General features: G+C 45.1%; 1 protein-coding gene across 1 annotated transcript in view; it reads left to right on the top strand.

Annotated features, from left to right (window-relative positions):
* Window positions 1–24670, top strand: part of LOC138663735 (zinc finger protein 678-like) — a 65614-nt gene that overhangs the window by 3540 nt on the left and 37404 nt on the right. Inside the window, exons 2-6 of the mRNA XM_069750060.1 lie at window positions 10445–10594; window positions 10724–10903; window positions 10987–11110; window positions 11194–11291; window positions 13027–13117. Of these exons, the coding sequence (XP_069606161.1) occupies window positions 10445–10594; window positions 10724–10903; window positions 10987–11110; window positions 11194–11291; window positions 13027–13117 (643 nt within the window). The remainder of the gene's footprint in view (window positions 1–10444; window positions 10595–10723; window positions 10904–10986; window positions 11111–11193; window positions 11292–13026; window positions 13118–24670) is intronic.

Below are 24670 nucleotides of genomic sequence, written 5' to 3'. Positions count from 1 at the left end.
ATAAGATTAAAATAGATAAATCTCCGGGTCCGGATGGCATACACCCACGAGTACTAAGGGAACTAAGTAATGTAATAGATAAACCATTATTTCTTATTTTTAGGGACTCTATAGCGACAGGGTCTGTTCCGCAGGACTGGCGCATAGCAAATGTGGTGCCAATATTCAAAAAGGGCTCTAAAAGTGAACCTGGAAATTATAGGCCAGTAAGTCTAACCTCTATTGTTGGTAAAATATTTGAAGGGTTTCTGAGGGATGTTATTCTGGATTATCTCAATGAGAATAACTGTTTAACTCCATATCAGCATGGGTTTATGAGAAATCGCTCCTGTCAAACCAATCTAATCAATTTTTATGAAGAGGTAAGCTATAGGCTGGACCACGGTGAGTCATTGGACGTGGTATATCTCGATTTTTCCAAAGCGTTTGATACCGTGCCGCACAAGAGGTTGGTACACAAAATGAGAATGCTTGGTCTGGGGGAAAATGTGTGTAAATGGGTTAGTAACTGGCTTAGTGATAGAAAGCAGAGGGTGGTTATAAATGGTATAGTCTCTAACTGGGTCGCTGTGACCAGTGGGGTACCGCAGGGGTCAGTATTGGGACCTGTTCTCTTCAACATATTCATTAATGATCTGGTAGAAGGTTTACACAGTAAAATATCGATATTTGCAGATGATACAAAACTATGTAAAGCAGTTAATACAAGAGAAGATAGTATTCTGCTACAGATGGATCTGGATAAGTTGGAAACTTGGGCTGAAAGGTGGCAGATGAGGTTTAACAATGATAAATGTAAGGTTATACACATGGGAAGAAGGAATCAATATCACCATTACACACTGAACGGGAAACCACTGGGTAAATCTGACAGGGAGAAGGACTTGGGGATCCTAGTTAATGATAAACTTACCTGGAGCAGCCAGTGCCAGGCAGCAGCTGCCAAGGCAAACAGGATCATGGGGTGCATTAAAAGAGGTCTGGATACACATGATGAGAGCATTATACTGCCTCTGTACAAATCCCTAGTTAGACCGCACATGGAGTACTGTGTCCAGTTTTGGGCACCGGTGCTCAGGAAGGATATAATGGAACTAGAGAGAGTACAAAGGAGGGCAACAAAATTAATAAAGGGGATGGGAGAACTACAATACCCAGATAGATTAGCGAAATTAGGATTATTTAGTCTAGAAAAAAGTCGACTGAGGGGCGATCTAATAACCATGTATAAGTATATAAGGGGACAATACAAATATCTCGCTGAGGATCTGTATATACCAAGGAAGGTGACGGGCACAAGGGGGCATTCTTTGCGTCTGGAGGAGAGAAGGTTTTTCCACCAACATAGAAGAGGATTCTTTACTGTTAGGGCAGTGAGAATCTGGAATTGCTTGCCTGAGGAGGTGGTGATGGCGAACTCAGTCGAGGGGTTCAAGAGAGGCCTGGATGTTTTCCTGGAGCAGAACAATATTGTATCATACAATTATTAGGTTCTGTAAAAGGACGTAGATCTGGGGATTTATTATGACGGAATATAGGCTGAACTGGATGGACAAATGTCTTTTTTCGGCCTTACTAACTATGTTACTATGTTACTAAAAAGTGATCAAAAAATATTATGTGCCCCAAAATGGTAGCAAAAAAAAATCTGCAACTCTTCCCGCAAAAAATAATAGCTCATACAGCTCTGTTCACCAAAAAATAAAAAAGTTATAGCTCTCAGAATATGGCGACAAAAATTTTTTTTTTTTTAAAACAAACATATTTACTATGTGACAGCAGTACAACCTAAAAAAAATGTAATTCTGGCATCTCTGTAATCGCAGCAACCCGAAGAATAAATCCGCCTTATCACTTATACCGCACGGTGAACAGCTCAAAAATAAAAATATGAACTGTTCTTGTACTGCTGTCTATTTGTTCTTTCTACCTCCCAAAAATTGGAAGAAAGCTCAGCTCAAATTTATCCTGCGCTCTCCACCGAAGGCTTACATCGTGGTTTCCGTCTAAATTGCCCAAAACAACGATTCAGACAGAACCCCTGATGAAACCACTCACTCATGGGGCACTTGGAGCCACTTTGGACTGGTTGCTGTGGTGGTGTACCATGATTTTAGGTGTCTTAACGCACAATTGTTGGCTACCACAGGTCTGTGCATGTCTAAATGATGGCTACCACCAGAGCAGATGCCAAGCGGAGTGTCTCCATCTACCTCATTATGGTGGATGGTTCCCTCTGAATCGCATTTTTATGTAATTTACACAGAAACCCCGACGTAGGCACTCAGCGTAGAACACATTAATGTGATCCAGCCTTATACTGGAAATATATATATATATATATATATATATATATATATATATATATATCTCATACAGCGCTAGATAGCTTAAAAGCCGGTAATTCAATTGCCGACTTTTGCTATCTCATTCACAAACCCGACATGATATGTGACCTGGTTTACATGCAGTAAACCATCTCATATCCCTTTTTTTTTTTTTTGCATATTCCACACTACTAATGTTATTAGTGTGTATGTGCAAAATTTGGGCGCTCTAGCTATTAAATTAAAGGGTTACATCGCGGAAAAAATTGGCGTGGGCTCCTGCGCAATTTTCTCCGCCAGAATGGTAAAGCCAGTGACTGAGGGCAGATATTAATAGCCTGGAGAGGGTCCATGGTTATTGGGCCCCCCCTGGCTAAAAACATCTGCCCCCAGCCACCCCAGAAAAGGCACCAGAATTGACAACAACCATAGAAGCTTCATCCTAGGACCTAGAGGGTTCAGAATTTAATTTTAGAAATATTTGAGGTTCTACTATGGGGACACAGATGGCACCTACATATGCCAACTTTTTCATGGGGGTATTCGAGAGTATCTGTCATGATCCCAATGGCAGGGGATCACTAAAGGACAAGCACAGATACAAACAAGCTCAAGGGCGATGGAACCTGAGCTGACCGCGACCCTGAACCTAACACACAAATAAAAGTAGCCGGGGAACGTGCCTACGATGATCCTAGACGTCTCGCTCCAGCCGAAGATCTAACTTCCCCTATTAGAAGAAACACAGACCTCTCTTGCCTCCAGAGAAATACCCCACAGAAATAGCAGCCCCCCACATATAATGACGGTGAAATGAGAGGAAAGCACATACGCAGTATGAAAACAGTTTCAGCAAAATGAGGCCCGCTAAAGCTAGATAGCAGAGGATACAAAAGTGAACTGCGCGGTCAGCAAAAAACCCTTCAAAAAACCATCCTGAAATTACTTAAACTCATGTGCCAACTCATGGTACATGAGGAGCAATTTCAGCCCACTAGAGCAACCAGCAGCAAAGAATCACATATCTGCAGGCTGGACTAAAAACCAAATAAAGCAAAACACCAAAACAGGAAAATCCAAACTTAGCTTGACCAGAAGGTTCTAGGAGCAGGGAGCAGAGGTAACAAGACACACTGGATACATTGATAACCGGCGAGGAAATGCCAGCAAAGCCAGGTTAAATAGGAAACTCCCATATCCTGATGGAACAGGTGGAACCCAGAGACCCAGGAAAGACAAGTCACCCAGTACCATCAGTAACCACCAGAGGGAGCCCAAAAACAGAACTCACAACAGTACCCCCCCTGAGGATGGGTCACCGAACCCTCACGAGAACCACCAGGGCGACCAGGATGAGCCCTATGAAAAGCGCGAACCAAATCATCAGCATGAACATCCGAGGCAACCACCCAAGAATTATCCTCCTGACCATAACCCTTCCACTTGACCAAATACTGGAGTTTCCGTCTGGAAACACGAGAATCCAAGATCTTCTCCACAACATACTCCAATTCTCCCTCCACCAGCACCGGAGCAGGAGGCTCAATCGAAGGAACAACAGGTACCTCATACTTCCGCAACAACGACCGATGGAACACATTATGAATAGCAAACGATGCCGGGAGATCCAAACGAAACGACACAGGGTTAAGAATTTCCAAGATCCTATAGGGACCGATGAACCGAGGCTTGAACTTAGGAGAAGAGACCTTCATAGGAACAAAACGAGAAGACAACCACACCAAGTCCCCAACAAGAAGTCGAGGACCCACGCGGCGACGGCGATTAGCAAACTGCTGAGCCTTCTCCTGGGACAACTTCAAATTGTCCACCACATGACTCCAAATCCGATGCAACCTATCCACCACCATGTCCACTCCAGGACAATCAGAAGGTTCCACCTGACCAGAGGAAAAACGAGGATGAAACCCCGAATTACAAAAGAAAGGAGAAACCAAGGTAGCAGAACTAGCCCGATTATTAAGGGCAAACTCGGCCAGCGGCAAAAAGGTAACCCAGTCATCCTGATCAGCAGAAACAAAACACCTCAAATAAGTTTCCAAGGTCTGATTAGTTCGTTCAGTCTGGCCATTCGTCTGAGGATGGAATGCAGACGAAAAGGACAAATCAATGCCCATCTTAGCACAGAACGTCCGCCAAAATCTAGACACAAACTGGGATCACCTGTCAGAAACGATGTTCTCAGGAATCCCATGCAAACGAACCACATTCTGAAAAAACAGAGGGACCAACTCAGAGGAGGAAGGTAACTTAGGCAAGGGTACCAGATGAACCATTTTAGAAAAGCGATCACACACAACCCAGATGACGGACATTTTTTGAGAGACAGGGAGATCCAAAATAAAGTCCATGGAAATGTGCGTCCAAGGCCTCTTCGGGATAGGCAAAGGTGACAACAATCCACTGGCCCGAGAACAGCAAGGCTTAGCCCGAGCACAAACCTCACAAGACTGCACAAAAGAACGCACATCCCTCGACAAGGAAGGCCACCAAAAAGACCTGGCCACCAAGTCTCTAGTACCAAATATTCCAGGATGACCTGCCAACGCAGAAGAATGGACCTCGGAGATGACTCTACTGGTCCAATTATCCGGAACAAACAGTCTCTCAGGCGGACAACGATCAGGTTTACCCGCCTGAAACTCCTGCAAAGCACGTCGCAAGTCTGGGGAGACAGCAGACAAAATCACCCCATCCCTAAGGATACCAGAGGGCTCCGAATTTCCAAGGGAGTCAGGCACAAAACTCCTAGAAAGAGCATCCGCCTTCACATTCTTTGAACCTGGCAGGTATGAAACCACAAAATTGAAACGAGAGAAAAACAGTGACCAACGAGCCTGTCTAGGATTCAGACGCCTGGCAGACTCAAGGTAAATCAAATTTTTGTGATCAGTCAAGACCACCACACGATGTCTAGCACCCTCTGGCCAATGACGCCACTCCTCAAATGCCCACTTCATGGCCAAAAGTTCCTGATTACCAACATCATAATTCCGCTCGGCCGGCGAAAACTTTCTAGAAAAAAACGCGCATGGCTTCATCACTGAGCCATCGGAGCTTCTCTGTGACAAAACCGCCCCCGCTCCAATCTCGGAAGCATCAACCTCAACCTGAAAAGGGAGCGAAACATCTGGTTGACGCAACACAGGAGCAGAAGAAAACCGGCGCTTAAGTTCCTGAAAGGCCTCCACAGCCGCAGGAGACCAATTAGCAACATCAGCACCCTTCTTAGTCAAATCCGTCAAAGGCTTAACAACACTAGAAAAATTAGTTATAAAACGACGATAGAAATTAGCAAAGCCCAAGAACTTCTGTAGACTCTTAAGAGATGTAGGCTGCGTCCAGTCACAAATAGCCTGAACCTTGACGGGAACCATCTCAATAGTAGAAGGGGAAAAAATATACCCCAAGAAAGAAATCTTCTGGACTCCAAAGAGACACTTTGAGCCTTTTACAAACAAGGAATTGGCCCGCAGGACCTGAAACACCTTCCTGACCTGCTGAACATGAGACTCCCAGTCATCAGAAAAAACCAAAATATCATCCAAATACACAATCATAAATTTATCCAGATATTCACGGAAAATATCGTGCATAAAGGACTGGAAGACTGAAGGAGCATTAGAAAGTCCAAAAGGCATTACCAAATACTCAAAATGGCCCTCAGGCATATTAAATGCGGTTTTCCACTCATCACCTTGCTTTATTCGTATAAGATTATACGCACCCCGAAGATCAATCTTAGTGAACCATTTAGCCCCCTTAATGCGAGCAAACAAATCAGTCAACAATGGCAAAGGATACTGATATTTTACGGTAATCTTATTCAAAAGACGATAATCTATACAAGGCCTCAAGGAACCATCTTTTTTGGCCACGAAAAAAAAACCTGCTCCCAAAGGGGACAAAGATGGACGGATATGTCCCTTTTCCAAGGACTCCTTAACATAATCCCGCATAGCAGTATGCTCTGGCACTGACAGATTGAACAAACGACCTTTAGGAAATTTACTGCCTGGAATTAAATTTATAGCACAATCGCAATCCCTGTGAGGAGGAAGCGAACTGAGCTTAGGCTCCTCAAAAACATCCCGATAGTCAGACAAAAACACAGGAATCTCAGAAGGAGTAGATGAAGCGATAGAAATTGGAGGTGCATCATCATGAACCCCCTGACAACCCCAGCTTAACACAGACATTGATTTCCAGTCAAGGACTGGATTATGAGTTTGTAACCATGGCAGACCAAGCACTAGGACATCATGCAAATTATACAGTACCAGGAAGCGAATCACCTCCTGATGAACAGAAGTCATACGCATGGTCACTTGTGTCCAGTACTGAGGTTTATTCATAGCCAAAGGTGTAGAGTCAATTCCCTTCAAAGGAATAGGGACTTCCAGAGGCTCCAGACTAAACCCACAGCGATTGGCAAATGACCAATCCATAAGACTCAGGGCAGCGCCTGAATCCACATAGGCATCGACGGAAATGGATGATAATGAACAAATCAGAGTCACAGACAGAATGAACTTAGACTGTAAAGTACTAATGGCAACAGACTTATCAACCTTTTTTGTGCGTTTAGAGCATGCTGATATAACATGAGCTGAATCACCACAATAAAAGCACAACCTTTTTTTCCGCCTATAATTTTGTCGTTCACTTCTGGACTGAATTCTATCACATTGCATTATCTCAGGTGACGGTTCAGACGACACCGCCAAATGATGCACAGGTTTGCGCTCCCGTAAACGCCGATCAATCTGAATAGCCATAGTCATAGACTCATTCAGACCAGTAGGCGCAGGGAACCCCACCATAACATCTTTAATGGCCTCAGAAAGGCCATCTCTGAACTCTGCAGCCAGGGCGCACTCATTCCACTGAGTAAGCACCGACCACTTCCGAAATTTTTGACAATAAATTTCTGCTTCATTTTGCCCCTGAGAGAGGGCCAACAAAGCTTTTTCAGCCTGAATCTCTTGGTTAGGTTCCTCATAGAGCAAACCCAATGCCAGAAAAAACGCATCCGCATTAAGCAACGCAGGGTCCCCTGGTGCCAATGCAAATGCTCAATCCTGAGGGTCACCCCGCAGGAAAGATATAATAATCTTGACTTGCTGAGCAGGGTCTCCAGAGGAGCGAGATTTCAAAGAAAGAAACAACTTGCAATTATTCCTAAAATTCAGAAAACGAGATCTATCTCCAGAAAAAAACTCTGGGACAGGAATTCTAGGTTCAGACATAGGAGCATGTACAACAAAATCCTGTATATTTTGAACCTTAGCGGCAAGATTATTCAGGCTGGAAGCCAAACTCTGGACGTCCATGATAAACAGCTGGGATCAGAGCCATTCAAAGATTAAGAGGAGGAGGAAGTAGCCAAGCTGCAATAAGGCTAGGCAGCAAACTCTGAGGGAAAGAGAAAAAAAAAAAACTTCCTCAGACTACTTATCCTCCTACTTCAGCCAATACAATTAACACTTTGTGGGCCGGTTATACTGTCATGATCCCAATGGCAGGGGATCACTAAAGGACAAGCACAGATACAAACAAGCTCTAGGGCGATGGAACCTGAGCTGACCGCGACCCTGAACCTAACACACAAATAAAAGTAGCCGGGGAACGTGCCTACGATGATCCTAGACGTCTCGCTCCAGCCGAAGATCTAACTTCCCCTATTAGAAGAAACACAGACCTCTCTTGCCTCCAGAGAAATACCCCACAGAAATAGCAGCCCCCCACATATAATGACGGTGAAATGAGAGGAAAGCACATACGCAGTATGAAAACAGTTTCAGCAAAATGAGGCCCGCTAAAGCTAGATAGCAGAGGATACAAAAGTGAACTGCGCGGTCAGCAAAAAACCCTTCAAAAAACCATCCTGAAATTACTTAAACTCATGTGCCAACTCATGGTACATGAGGAGCAATTTCAGCCCACTAGAGCAACCAGCAGCAAAGAATCACATATCTGCAGGCTGGACTAAAAACCAAATAAAGCAAAACACCAAAACTTAGCTTGACCAGAAGGTTCTAGGAGCAGGGAGCAGAGGTAACAAGACACACTGGATACATTGATAACCGGCGAGGAAATGCCAGCAAAGCCAGGTTAAATAGGAAACTCCCATATCCTGATGGAACAGGTGGAACCCAGAGACCCAGGAAAGACAAGTCACCCAGTACCATCAGTAACCACCAGAGGGAGCCCAAAAACAGAACTCACAACAAGTATCTACATTTATGATCCTAAGCATGTAGAGAGGATGAGAATTAAACTGCATGATTTACCATATCACGCTTTTAAAATATTGATTTGCTAACAGCACAGGAGATAATCCACTTTTCCATCTTCCTTTGGCTTTACTAACATTTTGTTAATTAGAGCCTTCAGCAGGATCCAGGCGACCATAGCAAGCTATCGGCACCCCGCGATTGTGTCATACTGGAGAAATTGTAAGCCACACCAGAATTGCAGCATTTAAATACCACGGTCGGAGACTGAGAGTAGTATTTATGTTAATTAAACAGGAGTGATAACGGCAAGCTCCAATAAAATAAAAATGCTCCTAGGGCAAAAAGTCAGAAGTTCTCCTGAATGGCACAAAATTTGCACTAACATATCTAGGATACATAAAATGGCTCAGGAGTGAACTGGAGTACATTTGTGACAAAATTTGTGAATTTATAAAAATTGCAGTTGATAATCTACTATATAATTGTCTAACTTGGGTCACTATCGTCTTTCTGTCTGTCTGTCTTTCTGTCTGTCTGTCACAGATATTCATTGGTCGCGGCCTCTGTCAAAGTGGCTGATTGGTCGTGGCAAAACAGCCACGACCAATCAGCGACCGGCACAGTCCGGCGGAAAAATGGCCGCTCCTTACTCCCCGCAGTCAGTGCCTGCTCCATACTCCCCTCCAGTCAGCCCTCACACAGGGTTAATGGCAGCGTTAATGGACCGCGGTGTAACGCACTCCATTAACGCAGCTATTAACCCTGTGTGACCAACATTTTACTATTGATGCTGTGTATGCAGCATCAATAGTAAAAAGATCTAATGTTACAAATAATAATAATAAAAAAAGGTTATTCTCACTCTTCGACCTTCAGCAGTGCAAGCGGCAGATTCCGTTGGCAAGGGTGCTATGCGAGAAGGACCTTCCATGACATCACGGTCATGTGACCGCGACGTCATCACAGGTCCTGCGCTCATACCAACCCTGGGACCGGAAGCTGCCACGTGCACCGCACACAGGCGCCAGGACTTCAATGGGCTTTCGGAACGTGAGTATACGTTTATTTTTTATTTTAAGTCTTTTTTTAACCTGTTACATACGTGGCTGGGCAATATACTATGTGGCTGGGCAATATACTACGTGACTGGCCAATATACTACGTGACTGGCGTGGCTCTGTCCTGTATACTACGTGGCTGGGCAATATACTACGTGACTGGCCAATATAGTACGTCGCTGTGCAATATACTACGTGGCTCTGTGCTATATACTACGTCGCTGTGCAATATACTACGGGACTGGGCAATATACTATGTGGCTATGTGCTGTATACTACGTGGCTGGGCAATATACTACGTAACTGGGCAATATACTACGTGGCTAGGCAATATACTACGTGGCTGGGTAATATACTACGTGACTGGCGTGGCTCTGTGCTGTATACTATGTGACTGGGCAATATACTACGTGACTGGCCAATATAGTACGTCGCTGTGCAATATACTACGTGGCTGGGCAATATACTACGTGGCTCTGTGCTGTATACTATGTCGCTGTGCAATATACTACGTGGCTGGCCAATATACTACGTGGGCTGTGCAATATACTACGTGGACATGCATATTCTAGAATACCCGATGCGTTAGAATCGGGCCACCATCTAGTTCAGACATAAACATCTAAAACCACGGCCTTTTTGGTGAAAATAAAAAAAAACACAGATGAACACTTATAAAATAGTCTCTTGCCATACATGTCAGCATCATTTCTGCCCTCGGTGATCAGATATAAAGTCTTCAATAATTGTATTATGTGGGATTCTTTATGTTACATCGACTTCTCCTCTTCCTGTTCAGCTCTCTACAATATCAGATCCTCTCAGTGGAGATCTTCTATACAAGAGAATTTTTCTGATTGCGCCGTCAAGGATGTATATGGACAGAGACAAGAGGGCGGAGAGGATATTACACCTCACCCTAGAGATCCTCTTCCGGCTTACTGGAGAGGTGAGAGATTCTGATGACGTCACATTACATCATTCTTATCTATGGGAATAACAGATGGACAGACCTGGAGAGGTGAGGACTCTGGAAATGTCTGTAGTGAGATCTATTAATGTGTCTCTCCATAACCAGGATTACACAGTAGTGAAGAAGACCTCTAGTGAGCGCTGTCAGGACTCTGTGTCTGAGGTATGGGGAAAACCCCTGAGCTCAATCACAGGGCCTCCACCTCAGCCCCTGATACATGAGGACATCAATGATCAGAAGATTCTAGAACTCATCTACAAGATGATTGAGCTGCTGACTGGAGAGGTGAGACTGCTGGGAATGCTGGGATATTATACAGTAACGCAATGAAAAGATCAGGGGTATGACGCTATCATTGTATGTGTCAGGTTCCTATAAGGTGTCAGGATGTCTCCGTCTATTTCTCCATGGAGGAGTGGGAGTATTTAGAAGGACACAAAGATCTGTACAAGAACGTCATGATGGAGGATCCCCAGCCCGTTACATCACCAGGTAATAGACAGGACTAAATACACACGGCCTATAATTATCTGTATGTAAAGAATGAATTCAGTCCCTCTATGTGTTTCCTCCAGATCTATCCAGTAAGAGGACAACACCAGAGAGATGTCCCCGTCCTCTTCTTCCACAGGACTGTAAACAAGAAGATCCCAATGTTCCTCAGGATCATCAGGTAGATGGAGAGAAGATGTCATGAGATCTCCCCTATGATGTGTAGACAGCTGTGAAGGTTTTGTGATTAGTCTTGTTTTGTTTACATCTTATCGTCTGAATGTAGCTTACCGTGAAGGGGGCGGGTCAGCAGTGGAGCCGGGTCACAGATGCAGTAAGCCGGCAGCAGGAGTGGGGCTCACATTAAGCGACGCTGCAGCGATACCGACAACGATCCGGATCGCTGCAGCGTCGCTGTTTGGTCGCTGGAGAGCTGTCACACAGACCGCTCTCCAGCGACCAACGATGCCGGTAACCAGGGTAAACATCGGGTAACTAAGCGCAGGGCCGCGCTTAGTAACCCGATGTTTACCCTGGTTACCATCCTAAAAGTAAAAAAAACAAACAGTACATACTTACCTACCGCTGTCTGTCCTCCAGCGCTGTGCTCTGCACTCCTCCTGTACTGTCTGTGTGAGCACAGCGGCCGGAAAGCAGAGCGGTGACGTCACCGCTCTGCTTTCCGGCTGACCGACGCTCACAGCCAGTGCAGGAGGAGTGCAGAGCAGAGCGCTGGAGGACAGACAGCGGTAGGTAAGTATGTACTGTTTGTTTTTTTTACTTTTAGGATGGTAACCAGGGTAAACATCGGGTTACTAAGCGCGGCCCTGCGCTTAGTTACCCGATGTTTACCCTGGTTACCAGTGAAGACATCGCTGGATCGGTGTCACACACGCCGGTCCAGCGATGTCAGCAGGGAGTCCAGCGACGAAATAAAGTTCTGGACTTTCTTCAGCGACCAACGATCTCCCAGCAGGGGCCTGATCGTTGGTCGCTGTCACACATAACGATTTTATTAACGATATCGTTGCTACGTCACAAAAAGCAACGATATCGTTAACAATATCGTTATGTGTGAAGGTACCATGAGTCGAGATCTAAATCTGCACATGCGCCACCTCCAGCGGCCTGTTACATTAAGCCCACCTCCGGGAAATCATTGTACAGAGCAAAGACTCCACTCCTGCCTCTTTGCCGACATTTTTTTTTAAGCCCAGGGTCCGCAACCTTGCACTGCTCGGACATCCCCCTCCTCCCAGCCCAGGGCCTGCCAGATCACCTCACTCCTGCCCAGAGCTGTGGAGTCAGTCATACCTCTGATTCCTCAATTTCTCTGACTCCCGACTCCACAGCACTGCCTCATCCCTGAGCATATATATGAAGTGCAGCACAGATTCTCCTGAACTAAAAGCCTAGATTCTTAGATCTGGAATCGAACAGACATTTATAGGAAATTTCATAACTTTCCCATATTGTTCTGAAAAATTTACAGCACATCCTGCATTGAACTACTGTACCCAATTCATTATATATTTTCAGAGTCGGTCCATTTTATATGTTCTGACTCCACCAAAATGGATACCGACTCCACAGCCCTGCTCCTGCTTCCTCCGCTGACTTCCTGCAGCAGAGAGCCTTCTGCCACCCCCCCCAGTAAGCTAAATTCAGACAATAAGATGGACCCCTATTTTTACATTACATTTACTTTCTATTTTCTCCTCAAAATATTGGCACCCCATATTTTACCCCAAATACTCTGTATTTTTCATACTCTAAGACGCACCGTCTTAGAGTACGAAAAATACAGAGTATATGTTTTGTGCTTGTGTAATGAGAACGATGAAGATGGCAGGATTAGAGCTGATCATAGATGTGACTTCTCCATCTGTCGGTGACTTTTACAATATTTGTTTCAGGGTGAAGATCTGACCCATATTAATACTACAGAGACCTATGTGAGGGGTGATGAGCAGTGTAAAGAGGAGATTCCTACAAATAACTGCCCAGGTGAATAGTAGCCTATTTTCTTATTCACTGGTTGGTACAATTATGCGTTAAATTTTGTAGACTTTCTATTGAATCCGTACTCTGTTTTGTGGACCTACCTCACAAGCTATGCATTTCTCACCAGTCTATTAAGCAATTGGTGCAGGTCTCAGGACCTGGACATCCACCGATCTGCTGGCAATTTTTAGTTTAAATTGTATATATCACTAAAAAAGGGGCAGAGGGGCTGATTACAACATCGGGTTGCTTGTCTTCCTCTTCTTCTTGTTGTTTCTTTTTTTCCGACTCTGATGTCCTTCTTCAGTGATTGCTTTCTTCCTGTGACGTGTTCAAAGTAGGCAAGTCATAGTTTGGTGATCCTTGCTTCGAGTGACATGTGTGGATTTATTTTGTTCTAAAATTGGTTTCTTTCCATCCATGGTATAGCTGACATCCTTTTCCATCACCATATTCGAAGCTGTCAATTTTTCTTCTGTTTTGTGTAGCGCTGGGGGAAAGTGAGCTTCCTGGAGTGGACACTCTGGGTCGTGGTATCGAACCTTCCCTGGGTGAGCTAACTAGGTGACACCGACCCCTATACATTGATCGTTTGGGGCAGGCCCAGGGGACTCAAATACCTCAACAGCTGGTGCCAAGAGGGCGGCTCGTAGGGAACAGACAGGACGGGAGATAGTGATAACACACTGGGCTAGGGGAACAGGAAAAACAGAGGAAAAGGGGCGAAGCGGAATACAGGAGGTCTGGAATAAGAAAGGGGTGCAGACTGAAGGACTGAATCAGTGGACAGGGATAACCACGAGGCGGAGCAGGGGAATACAGAAAGCCTGGAGTAGGAGGGGAGTACGGACAGGGGGCCTGAGTAGGCGGACAGTGGGACGGAGTAGGCGGACAGGGAAAACCACGAGGAGGAGCAGGGGATCTACAGATACGGACGGAGTGGACTAACGCTGAAGGAGGAATCAGGAGGTACAAACAGGAATCGCGACGAGGAATGCGGGAGCATAGAGAGAACATGCAAAAAGGGTCCTAAGCACATATGCTGTGAAGCACACAATAATCAGGCGCCTCTACAAGGAGAGGGCGGCCTGATATACCCAGAACCTCTGTTCCATTGGCTTGGAGGCGCTTCCGGGTCAGCATACTGCAGAAGCAGAAAGTCCAGGCGAGGCACACGCGAACACGGGATAACCGCTGCCGACCACGAGACCGACAGTGAAGAATAAACATTTCGTGACCAATGTCCAGCAAGATGCCGCGACGAATGAGCAGAAGGGAGAAGGTGAGTAGCGGGGGACCGGGCGACCATAGCCCTAACATTTTGTTTCTTTATTGTCCAGGTTTTGCATCCATATGTTACCAAAGAAAAAGCTAAACTATGTACAAGCCATGTCTTTGTCGTCAGTGCAAATTGTCTCTTGAGAGTGGATTATGACTAGAACTCTAGTGCCACCTATAGTAAGCAATCCTAAAAGTCAATATTGACACTCTAACGAGCAGGGCCAGTGTTGGCAAGTGCCAGGGCTCTAAGCAGGCGGGGGGCCCTTCGCTTGAACGAGGCTTCGGTACTTGCGATACTTACCTCTCCCCGCTCCACCGCTGCAGCGTCTTTTGCTTCCTCTGACTGACGCTCAGGTCAAAGGGTGCGAAGACGTCACTAGTGTGAGCCGTCTGCCTGAGCAGTCAATGCAGAGAGCTGGAAGACTTCGATGCTGAGGAGTCTGGAGCAGAGCAACAGACAGCGAGGAGAGGTGAGAATTTCATTTTATTTTATTTTTTACATTTTTTTAATGTTTAGAGCATCTTATGAGGCCAATTATATATGGAGCATCATATATGAGGCCCTTTATAAACTGGAGCATCATATATGGACCGATCATACACTGGACCATCATTTATGGGGCCCATTATACATGGAGCATTATATGGGGTCCATCATACACTGGAGCATCCTATATGGGGCCCATCATATACGATATGGAGCATTATATGGGGCCTATTCTGTATGGAGCATCATATGGGCCCCATTATATATGGAGCATTTTATGGAGCTCATTATTCTGTATGGAGGACTATGTGATGCCCATAATACTGTATGGAGCAATATATGGGGCTCATTACTCTGTGTGGAGCACTATGTGGTGCCTATAATACTGTATGGAGCAATATATGGGGCTCATTATTCTGTATGGAGCACTATGTGGTGCCTATAATACTGTATGGAGGAGTATACTGTCCACTTTCTGAGCTATTTTAGAATTTACAATAGATATCACTCGTGTAATGTAAGAATTAAGTGAAATCTTTGGCATTATGCTATACTTATATTTCTCTGCCATATCTGTTCATCATGAATTGTGGTATGTGTTAAAGGGGCCCACTGAGAGTATTTTGCCTGGGACCCACGAAAACCTGGAGCCGACCCGGCCCTGATAACGAGCCTTGTCAAGGCTTGTTGGAGAGTCGATATTGACTTTTAGGATTGCTACTTCCTATAGGTGGCATTAGAGTTCTAGTCCTCTTCCTCTCTGAAGAGACAATTTGCATATTTCCCAGAGGAGCATTGCAGCTTAAAAGTCTCCTTACCTCGGCATGCTTGACAGGTCACTCTCTGCAAGGAGAAATGTTACCCTTTGGTTTTCGTCGTCAGTGAAATGTTCCTTGGTTTCAAGACCTTGTCCAGTAACTTCATTCTTGATTTTCACATAGCAATTCTCCTATTTACTTCCGGTGTTGTCGCTGCATTTTTAGTGGTCATTGAACCGAGTAGGTTGAAGTCCTTTACTACTTCCAGTTTGTCGGCATCCATCTGAAATATGTCCTGGTTATACCTGGCAGTAGTGAATATCTTTATCTTCTTTGTGTTGAGTAGCAGTCTCTTGTGTGAGCTGATAAGTCCTTCATTCCATCTACGCTTGTTGCTATCAATATTGTATCGTCTGTATCTTTAAGGTAGTTGATGATTAGTCCAGCCATTTTGATTCCTTCTGTTTCGGCAAGTCCAGTCTTCCTGAAAATAGCTTCTGCATATAAACTGAAGATAAGTGATGACAGGGTGCAGCCTTTTCTGGTGCCTCGCTCTACTTTGAACCATGCCATGTTGCTGTGTTCCGTTCAGACTGTTGCTTCTTGGTCGATGTAAAGGTTCCTAATGAGGCTCATGATATGGTTCGGTACACTCATATCCTTCATGGTATTCTGGTGATCAACACAATCAAAGGTTTTGCTGTAGTTGTTGAAGCAAAAATAGATCTTGTATTCTTTGGCCTTTTCCATTATCTATCTAATATTAGCAATTACATATCTAGTTCCTCTGTCTCTTCTGAATCCTGCTTGTTTCTCTGGCAGCTCTTTTATCAACGTACGGTTGTATCCATCTTTCTAGGATCTTAAGTAGTATTCTGCTGGCATGAGGTATGAGCGCAATATTAATATAGTTTCCACCCTTGGTAGCATCTCCCTTCTTTGGAATAGGCGCAGATCTTGTCCAGTTCTTGTACATATCTGTTGACACAGGCATGTGATATTATCAGCTGCTGCTTCAAAAGACTTCATTAGCTGTATTGGGATATTGTCACATCCAGGTTCTTTGTGTTATAGGCTATGCAGAGAGACCCAGCATAACTAACACCAAACCAGCAAAGGCGCAGCCCCAGATGCTAGGCAGGCTGTTATGATAAGGTAATTCAGTACCACAATGGACATAGAGGTCAGAGCACATACAGTGACCTGGCAATAACCCAAAAACATAGAACGAGCTCTGAGACGTGGAAACTCTGCTGACCGCAATCCCTAATCCTCTCCAACCACACTAGAGGCAGCCGTGGATTGCGCCTAACGCTCCCTATGCAACTCGGCACAGCCTGAGAAACTAGCTAGCCTGAAGATAGAAAATAAGCCTACCTTGCCTCAGAGAAATACCCCAAAGGAAAAGGCAGCCCCCACATATAATGACTGTGAGTTAAGATGAAAAGACAAACGTAGAGATGAAATAGATTTAGCAAAGTGAGGCCCGACTTTCTGAACAGAGCGAGGATAGGAAAGGTAACTTTGCGGTCAACACAAAACCCTACAAAAACCACGCAAAGGGGGCAAAAAGACCCTCCGTACCGAACTAACGGCACGGAGGTACACCCTCTGCGTCCCAGAGCTTCCAGCAAGCAGGAAAAAACAGAGACAAGCTGGACAGAAAAAAACAGCAAACAAAATAGCAAAGCGGAACTTGGCTATGCAGAGCAGCAGGCCACAGGAACGATCCAGGAGGAAACAGGTCCAATACTAGAACATTGACTGGAGGCCAGAATCAAAGCACTAGGTGGAGTTAAATAGAGCAGCACCTAACGACTTCACCACATCACCTGAGGAAGGAAACTCAGAAGCCGCAGTACCACTTTCCTCCACCAACGGAAGCTCACAGAGAGAATCAGCCGAAGTACCACTTGTGACCACAGGAGGTAGCTCTGCCACAGAATTCACAACAGCAGGCCCTTGATGGCCTGGATACTCTTCAGCCAGCTCCCAGAGATGGAAAGGGGACTTTGGCAGAGCCCTTCCCAGGCCCACTGTCGCCTGGCATCTGGTGACGTGGCCAGTGCCTAGTCAAGAATCAGGTGGGTGCCTCTGCATGAACCCTTGGGAGTGAAGCCCCAAGAGACAAGGGGAAGAACCCTAGGAAAACCCTGAAAAGATAGTGACCAGTATTGCCTGCGCCACTCACCTCCAAAGCACATAGGAACTGCAATAAACAGCACAGCCTGGAAGCAGCGTTAGTCTAAGTTCACATTAGCGTTGCGCCGCTGTTGCGTCGGCGACGCAGCGGCGACGCAGCGGCGACGCGCCCCTATGTTTAACATAGGGGACGCGTGCGTCTTTTTGGTTGCGTTTTTCGCCACGTGCGTCGTTTCCGACGCTGGCGTCGGACGCACGAAAACGCTACAAGTTGCATTTTCTGTGCGTCCGATTTTGGTCAAAAACGACGCACGCGTCGCAAAACGCGCGCGTTTTTGCGCGCGTTTGCGCGCGTTTTTCGATGCGTCGCGCGTTGCGTCGCCGACGCAGGGCGGCGCAACGCTAGTGTGAACGTACCCTTAAATAGCCTGCCTAATGCTAAAGGAACTGATAAGGTGCTGAATACCTCCCAAACATCCCCAGATAACCACTCCCTGTTAACCTCCATGGCCACAATCCCACCACTGTCTAGTACCAGAAACGGCAGCATCCTACCTTGCTTGGCAACCGGGGAACACAATGTCCCATGTTCCTGGGCAGAGAAATCCGTGGGAGATGCAGCGTTCCGCATTGCCATATATCCAACTGACCGCAACGCTCCAAGAGATTGAAAGGGTCCCCTGTACGCATGGTAGCTTGTTCATTGACTTCTGACCTAGAGGTGCATCTTCCAGCAGTATAACAAATTCCATTAGTTGTACTTTCCATTAATTTAGAAGTCCCAGAGATGGGTCATTTGACATTTCTACCTTTGAAACCCAGAGAAGGGTCAAATGACCTAAAGGATTTTATCTATAGCTTATCTTACCTCTATTCACTGTCTTTTGTTCTGTAATTAAGGCCATTACTGTTGCACCACAGGAGGTTGTTTGCTGTTTTCCATCAAGTTTACCCATGTAGTTTCAAGTTAGTTCTGTTCAGTTTATTGTATTTGATAATATAAAGACTATACATATTGTATTTAGTTTAGTATTATTTGTGCAAAAAAGCGCTGAAACAATGAATCATTTTTTATATATTTTAAATAGAGAATTAGAAATTTTAGAGCAAGGTACAGCTGTGAGTAATGACCAGAAGCAATTGTGTCTAAGGCTATGTGCACACTTTGCGGATTCCACTGCGGATGTTTCCGCAGCGGAATTCCAAAATCCGCAGTGAAAACCCGTTGCGGTTTTTACTGCGGATTTATCGCATTTTTTACTGCGGTTTCTTCTGCGGATTTTCATCTGCAGTTTCCTATTGGAGCAGGTGAATATCCGCAGAAAAGAAGTGACATGCTGCGGAATGTAATCCGCAGTGTTTCCGCGCGGATTTTTCCGCAGCATGTGCACAGCGTTTTTTGTTTTTCATAAGTTTACATTGTACTGTAAACTCAGGGGAAACTGCTGCGGATCCGCAGCGGTCAAAGGTACCGTTACATGTTACGATCTCGTCGACAATATAGTTAGAAATGTCACGTGATCACATCGTTCGTGCAATCAGTTTCACATCGTCCAAGAGGCGTCACATGCAACTATCTTGTTAACTATGTAAATTTTGGCTCCGTGTTAGCCTCATTGCAAACGTTTGCAGAACGATTTTTCACAATGGCAGGAATAGGAGAATTTAGACCAAAATCGTTCATCTCAGCGTTACACTGAACGATGCTGCACATCTTCTGACACATAATTGGACGAGGATCGTCAGATTTGAGATCCTGACCTCAAATCTGCGATCAGCGATCCAACGATGTGTTCGTCCGATATCTTCACGTTACACGCAACGATGTGACAACAACATTGCATGAACGACGTGATCACGTGACGTTTTCAAACGATATAGTCAACAAGATCGTAACGTGTAACTGTACCTTTAGGCCTCAATCACACTAGCGAAAAAAAATCGCAGCATGTTCATTCTTGTGCAAATTTGGCGCAAAAAAAATGTGCACAAGAGGACTGAAATTTTAGTGTGAAAAATATACAAAAGAACAAGTGTTATTTGTTTTGATGCTTTTTATTTTTTTTTTAAAACCAATAAGATTTTTTTTTTCACTAAAGGGTTATTTCACACCAACATCAAACAAATAGTCACATTTTCAAGATGAGCAGTGTATAAGCGGCATGGCCAAACAAATGTGATAAAACTGAACAAGAAAACAATATAATCAAATTATACAACAGGGAGGGATGTTGGTGGAGGAGTGGGAAGAGGGGAGGGGGGAAAGGGTGAAGACAAATACATGGGGGTAGGGGAGTAAAGGAGCGCACATCAAAGGATGCTTTTTATTTTTGTTATAAAAATGTTAAAAAAATACAAGGAATAAAACAATTCCACACATATTTTCCATAGGCTGCAGTGGGGGGCTGTGCGTGTGTGAGTGGCTTGTCCTTGTGTGACTAGCATTTCAGCACTCACTCAGCAGTCTGTCTGAACATGTCGGAACATACCTGGCACTGCCTGGGTATGTCCCTGGTACATTTGCCACACGTGTATTTGTAGCAGTCAACACATCTCTCAGTTGCACAATTGTTCGTGCATTGATGGTTGACCTGACACTTCACCCTTTTGCCAGGGCTGGGTGTGGAAGGAAGTTGCCAAAGGAGTTTCTCCTTGCGTGCCTTCTTTTCAGTCACATGACGGCCACCTAACTCTTTTGGAAGCTCAACCAGGAAGTCCACCCGTCTCTCCTGCACCCCAGTGCATGCCTGATAAAGAACATGAGCATTGAGTGCTGCCATGTCAATCATGTTGTAGAACACGGCGACTGGCCATCTCCGTGTTCCTGCACGCACGCTGTACTCCCGCACCATTTGGTCCATTACATCCACACCGCACTTTGTGTGGTTGTATTGTGTGACCGTGTTTGGCTTCCTTTTGTTGGTATCCTCAGTCTCAACCACGCTGTGCATGCTGCTGAGAATGTAGACGGCCTTCTTTTGTTTGGGTGCATACACTGTCAGTGTGGCACCAGTGGTTGAAAACACCTGAGTGGTGAATTCCGTGCGGTCCATCTGTCTAGCGGATTGAGGAATTTCCCGGCGACTCTTGTTGACTGTGCCGAGGATAGTGGTTTCCCGGCTAAGCAGTCGTTGTGCAAGTGACAATGATGTAAAGAATTTGTCCGTGGTTACAGTTCTGCCCTTGTCCATGAATGGTTCCATCAGCCTCATCACTACAGTTTCGGACAGTCTCTCCCCGCTGGGACGACTGGGGTCCTTGCCAAGATATGGGAGGACATTACAGATGTACTTTGATTTCAAGTCGCAAGCCACCCAAAACTTGATGCCAAACTTGTCTGGTTTTGTTGCAATGTATTGCAGAAAACAGCAGCGAGTCTTTGACGGGAAAAGCTGTTCATCAATAGTGATGTATCGACCAGGGTTGTAGGATGCGATGCAGTTGATGACAAACGATCTCCACACATCGGAGATTGCAGCAAACTTATCGGTCTCCACTCGCTCACTGCGCGTGAACATGTCATCAAAGCGTAGGTGTTGCATGATGTCTTGAAAGCGGTTTCGGGTCATAGTGGCAATGATCCTTGGGTTTCCCAGGTTTGCTGAACAGCTGTCACGTAGTGATGGAACCTTGGTCACCCCCCCCCCCCATTCTCCCCAAGATAATGACTGAAATAAATGCCATTAGTTAAATGCCATTAGTTCCGGGAGACCCATGAACCACATTCATGGGTCTTTCTTTCTTTCTTGTGAGCAGCAACCCCCACACTCAGGAATAGCTTGCATTCTTCTGTTTATACACTCTTATCTTAGATAATCCCCCCTGCAGATTCCTCAGGCAAGAGCACATTTACAAATGAAAGGATGCTAATTAAGGTGTCAATATGGACTGAGGGTCATTTGACCCTCTCTCAGGACTTCAGGGGGGATCTTGAAATTCCGGGGACTTCTAGTGTTATGTTTTCTTGGCAAGGTATATGGGAAGATTGCCAGGCCTTTTTTTTCAACTCAGTAAGGTGGCATTCATGAAGTAGCCAAGCTGAATCAGTGTTGTATATTGTGAATACAAACTGCCTCATTGCGAAAAGTCCTGCTGCCATCGGTGGTGCTGGGCAGTATGCTTAGTCTGGCACCTTAGTTGAAACTTGTCAGTATTGGGTGTCCCTGATGGCAAAATATATATTGAAAACTATGCTGTCAGTAATCACTGATACCCGCAAATACACAATACAGAGAACAAATACACAATACAACACACTTCAAATGCACAGTACATACAGTGGGGAAAATAAGTATTTGATACTCTGCCAATTTTGCAAGTTTTCCCATCTACAAAGAATAAAACCCAGAAAATCTCATTGTCTGATTTTAACTTTATAAATTTGCACTTTATTGCATGAAATACCGTATTTTTCGGACTATAAGAAGCACCGGACCATAAGACGCACCTAGCTTTTAGAGGAGGAAATTAGGGGTGAAAAAACTGAAGCAAAAAAATGTGGTCCATTCTGTACTTAATATCCCCTATCCTGGTAAATATGGTCCCCTCATCCCCATCCTGATACACATGGCCCCTCATCCCTATCCTGGTATGCATGCCTCCTCATCCCTAGCCTGATATTCATGGCCCTCTCATTTCTATCCTGGTAGGAATGGTCCCTCTCATCCTTATCCTGGCAGGAATGATCATTGAATGACGGACCCTGAGACGCGGGCTGCAGCATTTCCGGGTCCGTCACTACTAGCGCAGATAGAGCTAGCAGATTCTCTATCTGCGCTAGCGCGATGGAGAATGTCGGCACTTGCGTCAGCAGCCCGTTCACGTATGTGTTGAACGGGCTGCTGTTTAACGCAATGTGAACCCGGCCTTATCCTGGTATGATTGGCCCCATCCCAGTCCTTGTATGCATGGTCCCATCCTTATGATTGGCCCGGTCCTGGTATGATTGGCCTCCAACCCTGTCCTGGTATAATTGGCCCCATCCCAGTCCTTGTACGCATGGTATCATCCTTATGATTGGCCCCATCCCAGTCCTTGTATGCATGGTATCATCCTTATGATTGGCCCCATCCCAGTCCTGGTATGCATGGTCCCATCAGAAAGGATTAAAAAAAAAAAACATTACACTTACCTTCCTCCGCTCCCTCACAGCGTCCTGCTCTGTTGCCAGCAGCTGCTTAATGCTTGTAAGCAGCGCATGGCAGGGACATCATGTTCTGCTCACAAGCAGAGCACAGCTGCCGGAATACTCACCGGGACTGTTCATCGCAGAGAGCAGTGAGTATTCATATTGATCTTCCAAGGGAAGCTTAAATCGTATGAAATGTTGCAGGAAGAATTTCAATTCCCAAGGCTAAATCTCTTTAATTATAGACGGGTTCAGCATGCATTTCAGACACAAAGCAGAAGGAGGCCTATAGTAATACAAATGGATCTCACGTTAGATTTCATACTTAAAAACAATGGAATGAAAGGGGCGATATCTGGAGTGTATAGACACCTGCTACTCGCCTTTCTGGTAGGACATTCTATCAAAGCTAGAAGGAAGTGGGAGGTAGACTTAGGAGAGATAGATGACGATAGGTGGGATGGGAGAATGTCACAGCTGTATGTGATCCACAGGGTGTGTAGAACACCTGATATGTTACTTAAGGCAGGGTTGAAGTCTAACTCCGACTGCCCAACGTGCCCAACTGCCCAAGGTCCTTGGCATTGTCCCAGATTCTCCTCCTTTTGGATCATAGTGTTGAGCCGTATTGGAATGGTGTATGGGAGCATTGTCCCTAGGGACCCACTGACATGTTTCTTAGGGTACGTTGAGGAAATAATAACAGACAACATGACCAAAATAGCAATTGCAAGATTATTGTTTATTGCCAGAAAATTGATTGCAAAATATTGGATTAGAGAGGAGCCCTCGTCCAGACGCAAATTTATTGTTCAAAGAAGACATGCATTTTATTGTTCAAACGAGACATACAGTATAATTCAACTTGAAAGAAGTATTTACACCAAGAGGAATAAACAGGAATACTTCCATAAACTATGGCAGCCATGGTTGGATAGGATCAATTACAGTAACACCTGTTTGTACTATTGTAGCGCAAAACTCACTGTAAACTGTAATATTGTCGGATAATTGTTAATAATGGGCGAAGTGTTGTTTGCACTGGAAAGGTCTCCATGGAGGGGTAAGGGAAGGGGGGGGATTTACAACAATATTGTAAAATGAGTATTGTTCTGTAATATCTGCCTTAAGTTTTGTATTGTTCAATAAAAATGTATCTGATTAAAAAAAAAGAGAGCAGTAAGTATTCATTGCTCTTCAGTAGCGCGCAGTGTCAGCCACTGGCTTCCTGCTGCTGCTGGCGGTCACATGTGCCGATACTTAAGATAAATTAATATTCAGAATATTCATTTCTCTTAAGTATCGGCACACGATGCCAAGAAGAAATGAATATTCATTGCTCTCCACGCCCATGGAGTGAATATTCATTTCTCTTTAGCACGGGCACAGGAGTTAGCCGCAGCAGCCGGCTTCTGCATCTGTGCCCTGCTGCTCTGCCGAAACCTCTCCCCCACCTCCCCACCATAGCCAGAGCCAGTAGATCCGGACTATAAGACGCACCCCCCATTTTCCTCCGCATTTTGGGAGGGAAAAAAAATCAGAATGTAATATTTAGTACAAAAACCTGTGTTTGCAATTACACAGGTCAGACTTTTTCTATAGTTCTTGACTAAGTTAGTACAAACTGCAGCAGGGTTTTTGGCCCACTCCTCCATACAGATCTTCCTCAGATCTTTCAGGTTTCGGGGCTGTCGCTGCACAACATTGAGTTTCAGCTCCCTCCAAAGATTTTCTTTTAGGTTCAGGTCTGGAGACTTTCT

Source organism: Ranitomeya imitator, chromosome 2 (assembly GCF_032444005.1).
Source record: "Ranitomeya imitator isolate aRanImi1 chromosome 2, aRanImi1.pri, whole genome shotgun sequence".
In the NCBI taxonomy this organism is placed as follows: Eukaryota; Metazoa; Chordata; class Amphibia; order Anura; family Dendrobatidae; genus Ranitomeya; species Ranitomeya imitator.
The sequence above is the reverse complement of the archived record's forward strand: the minus strand, read 5'-3'. Positions and strand labels throughout refer to the sequence as shown.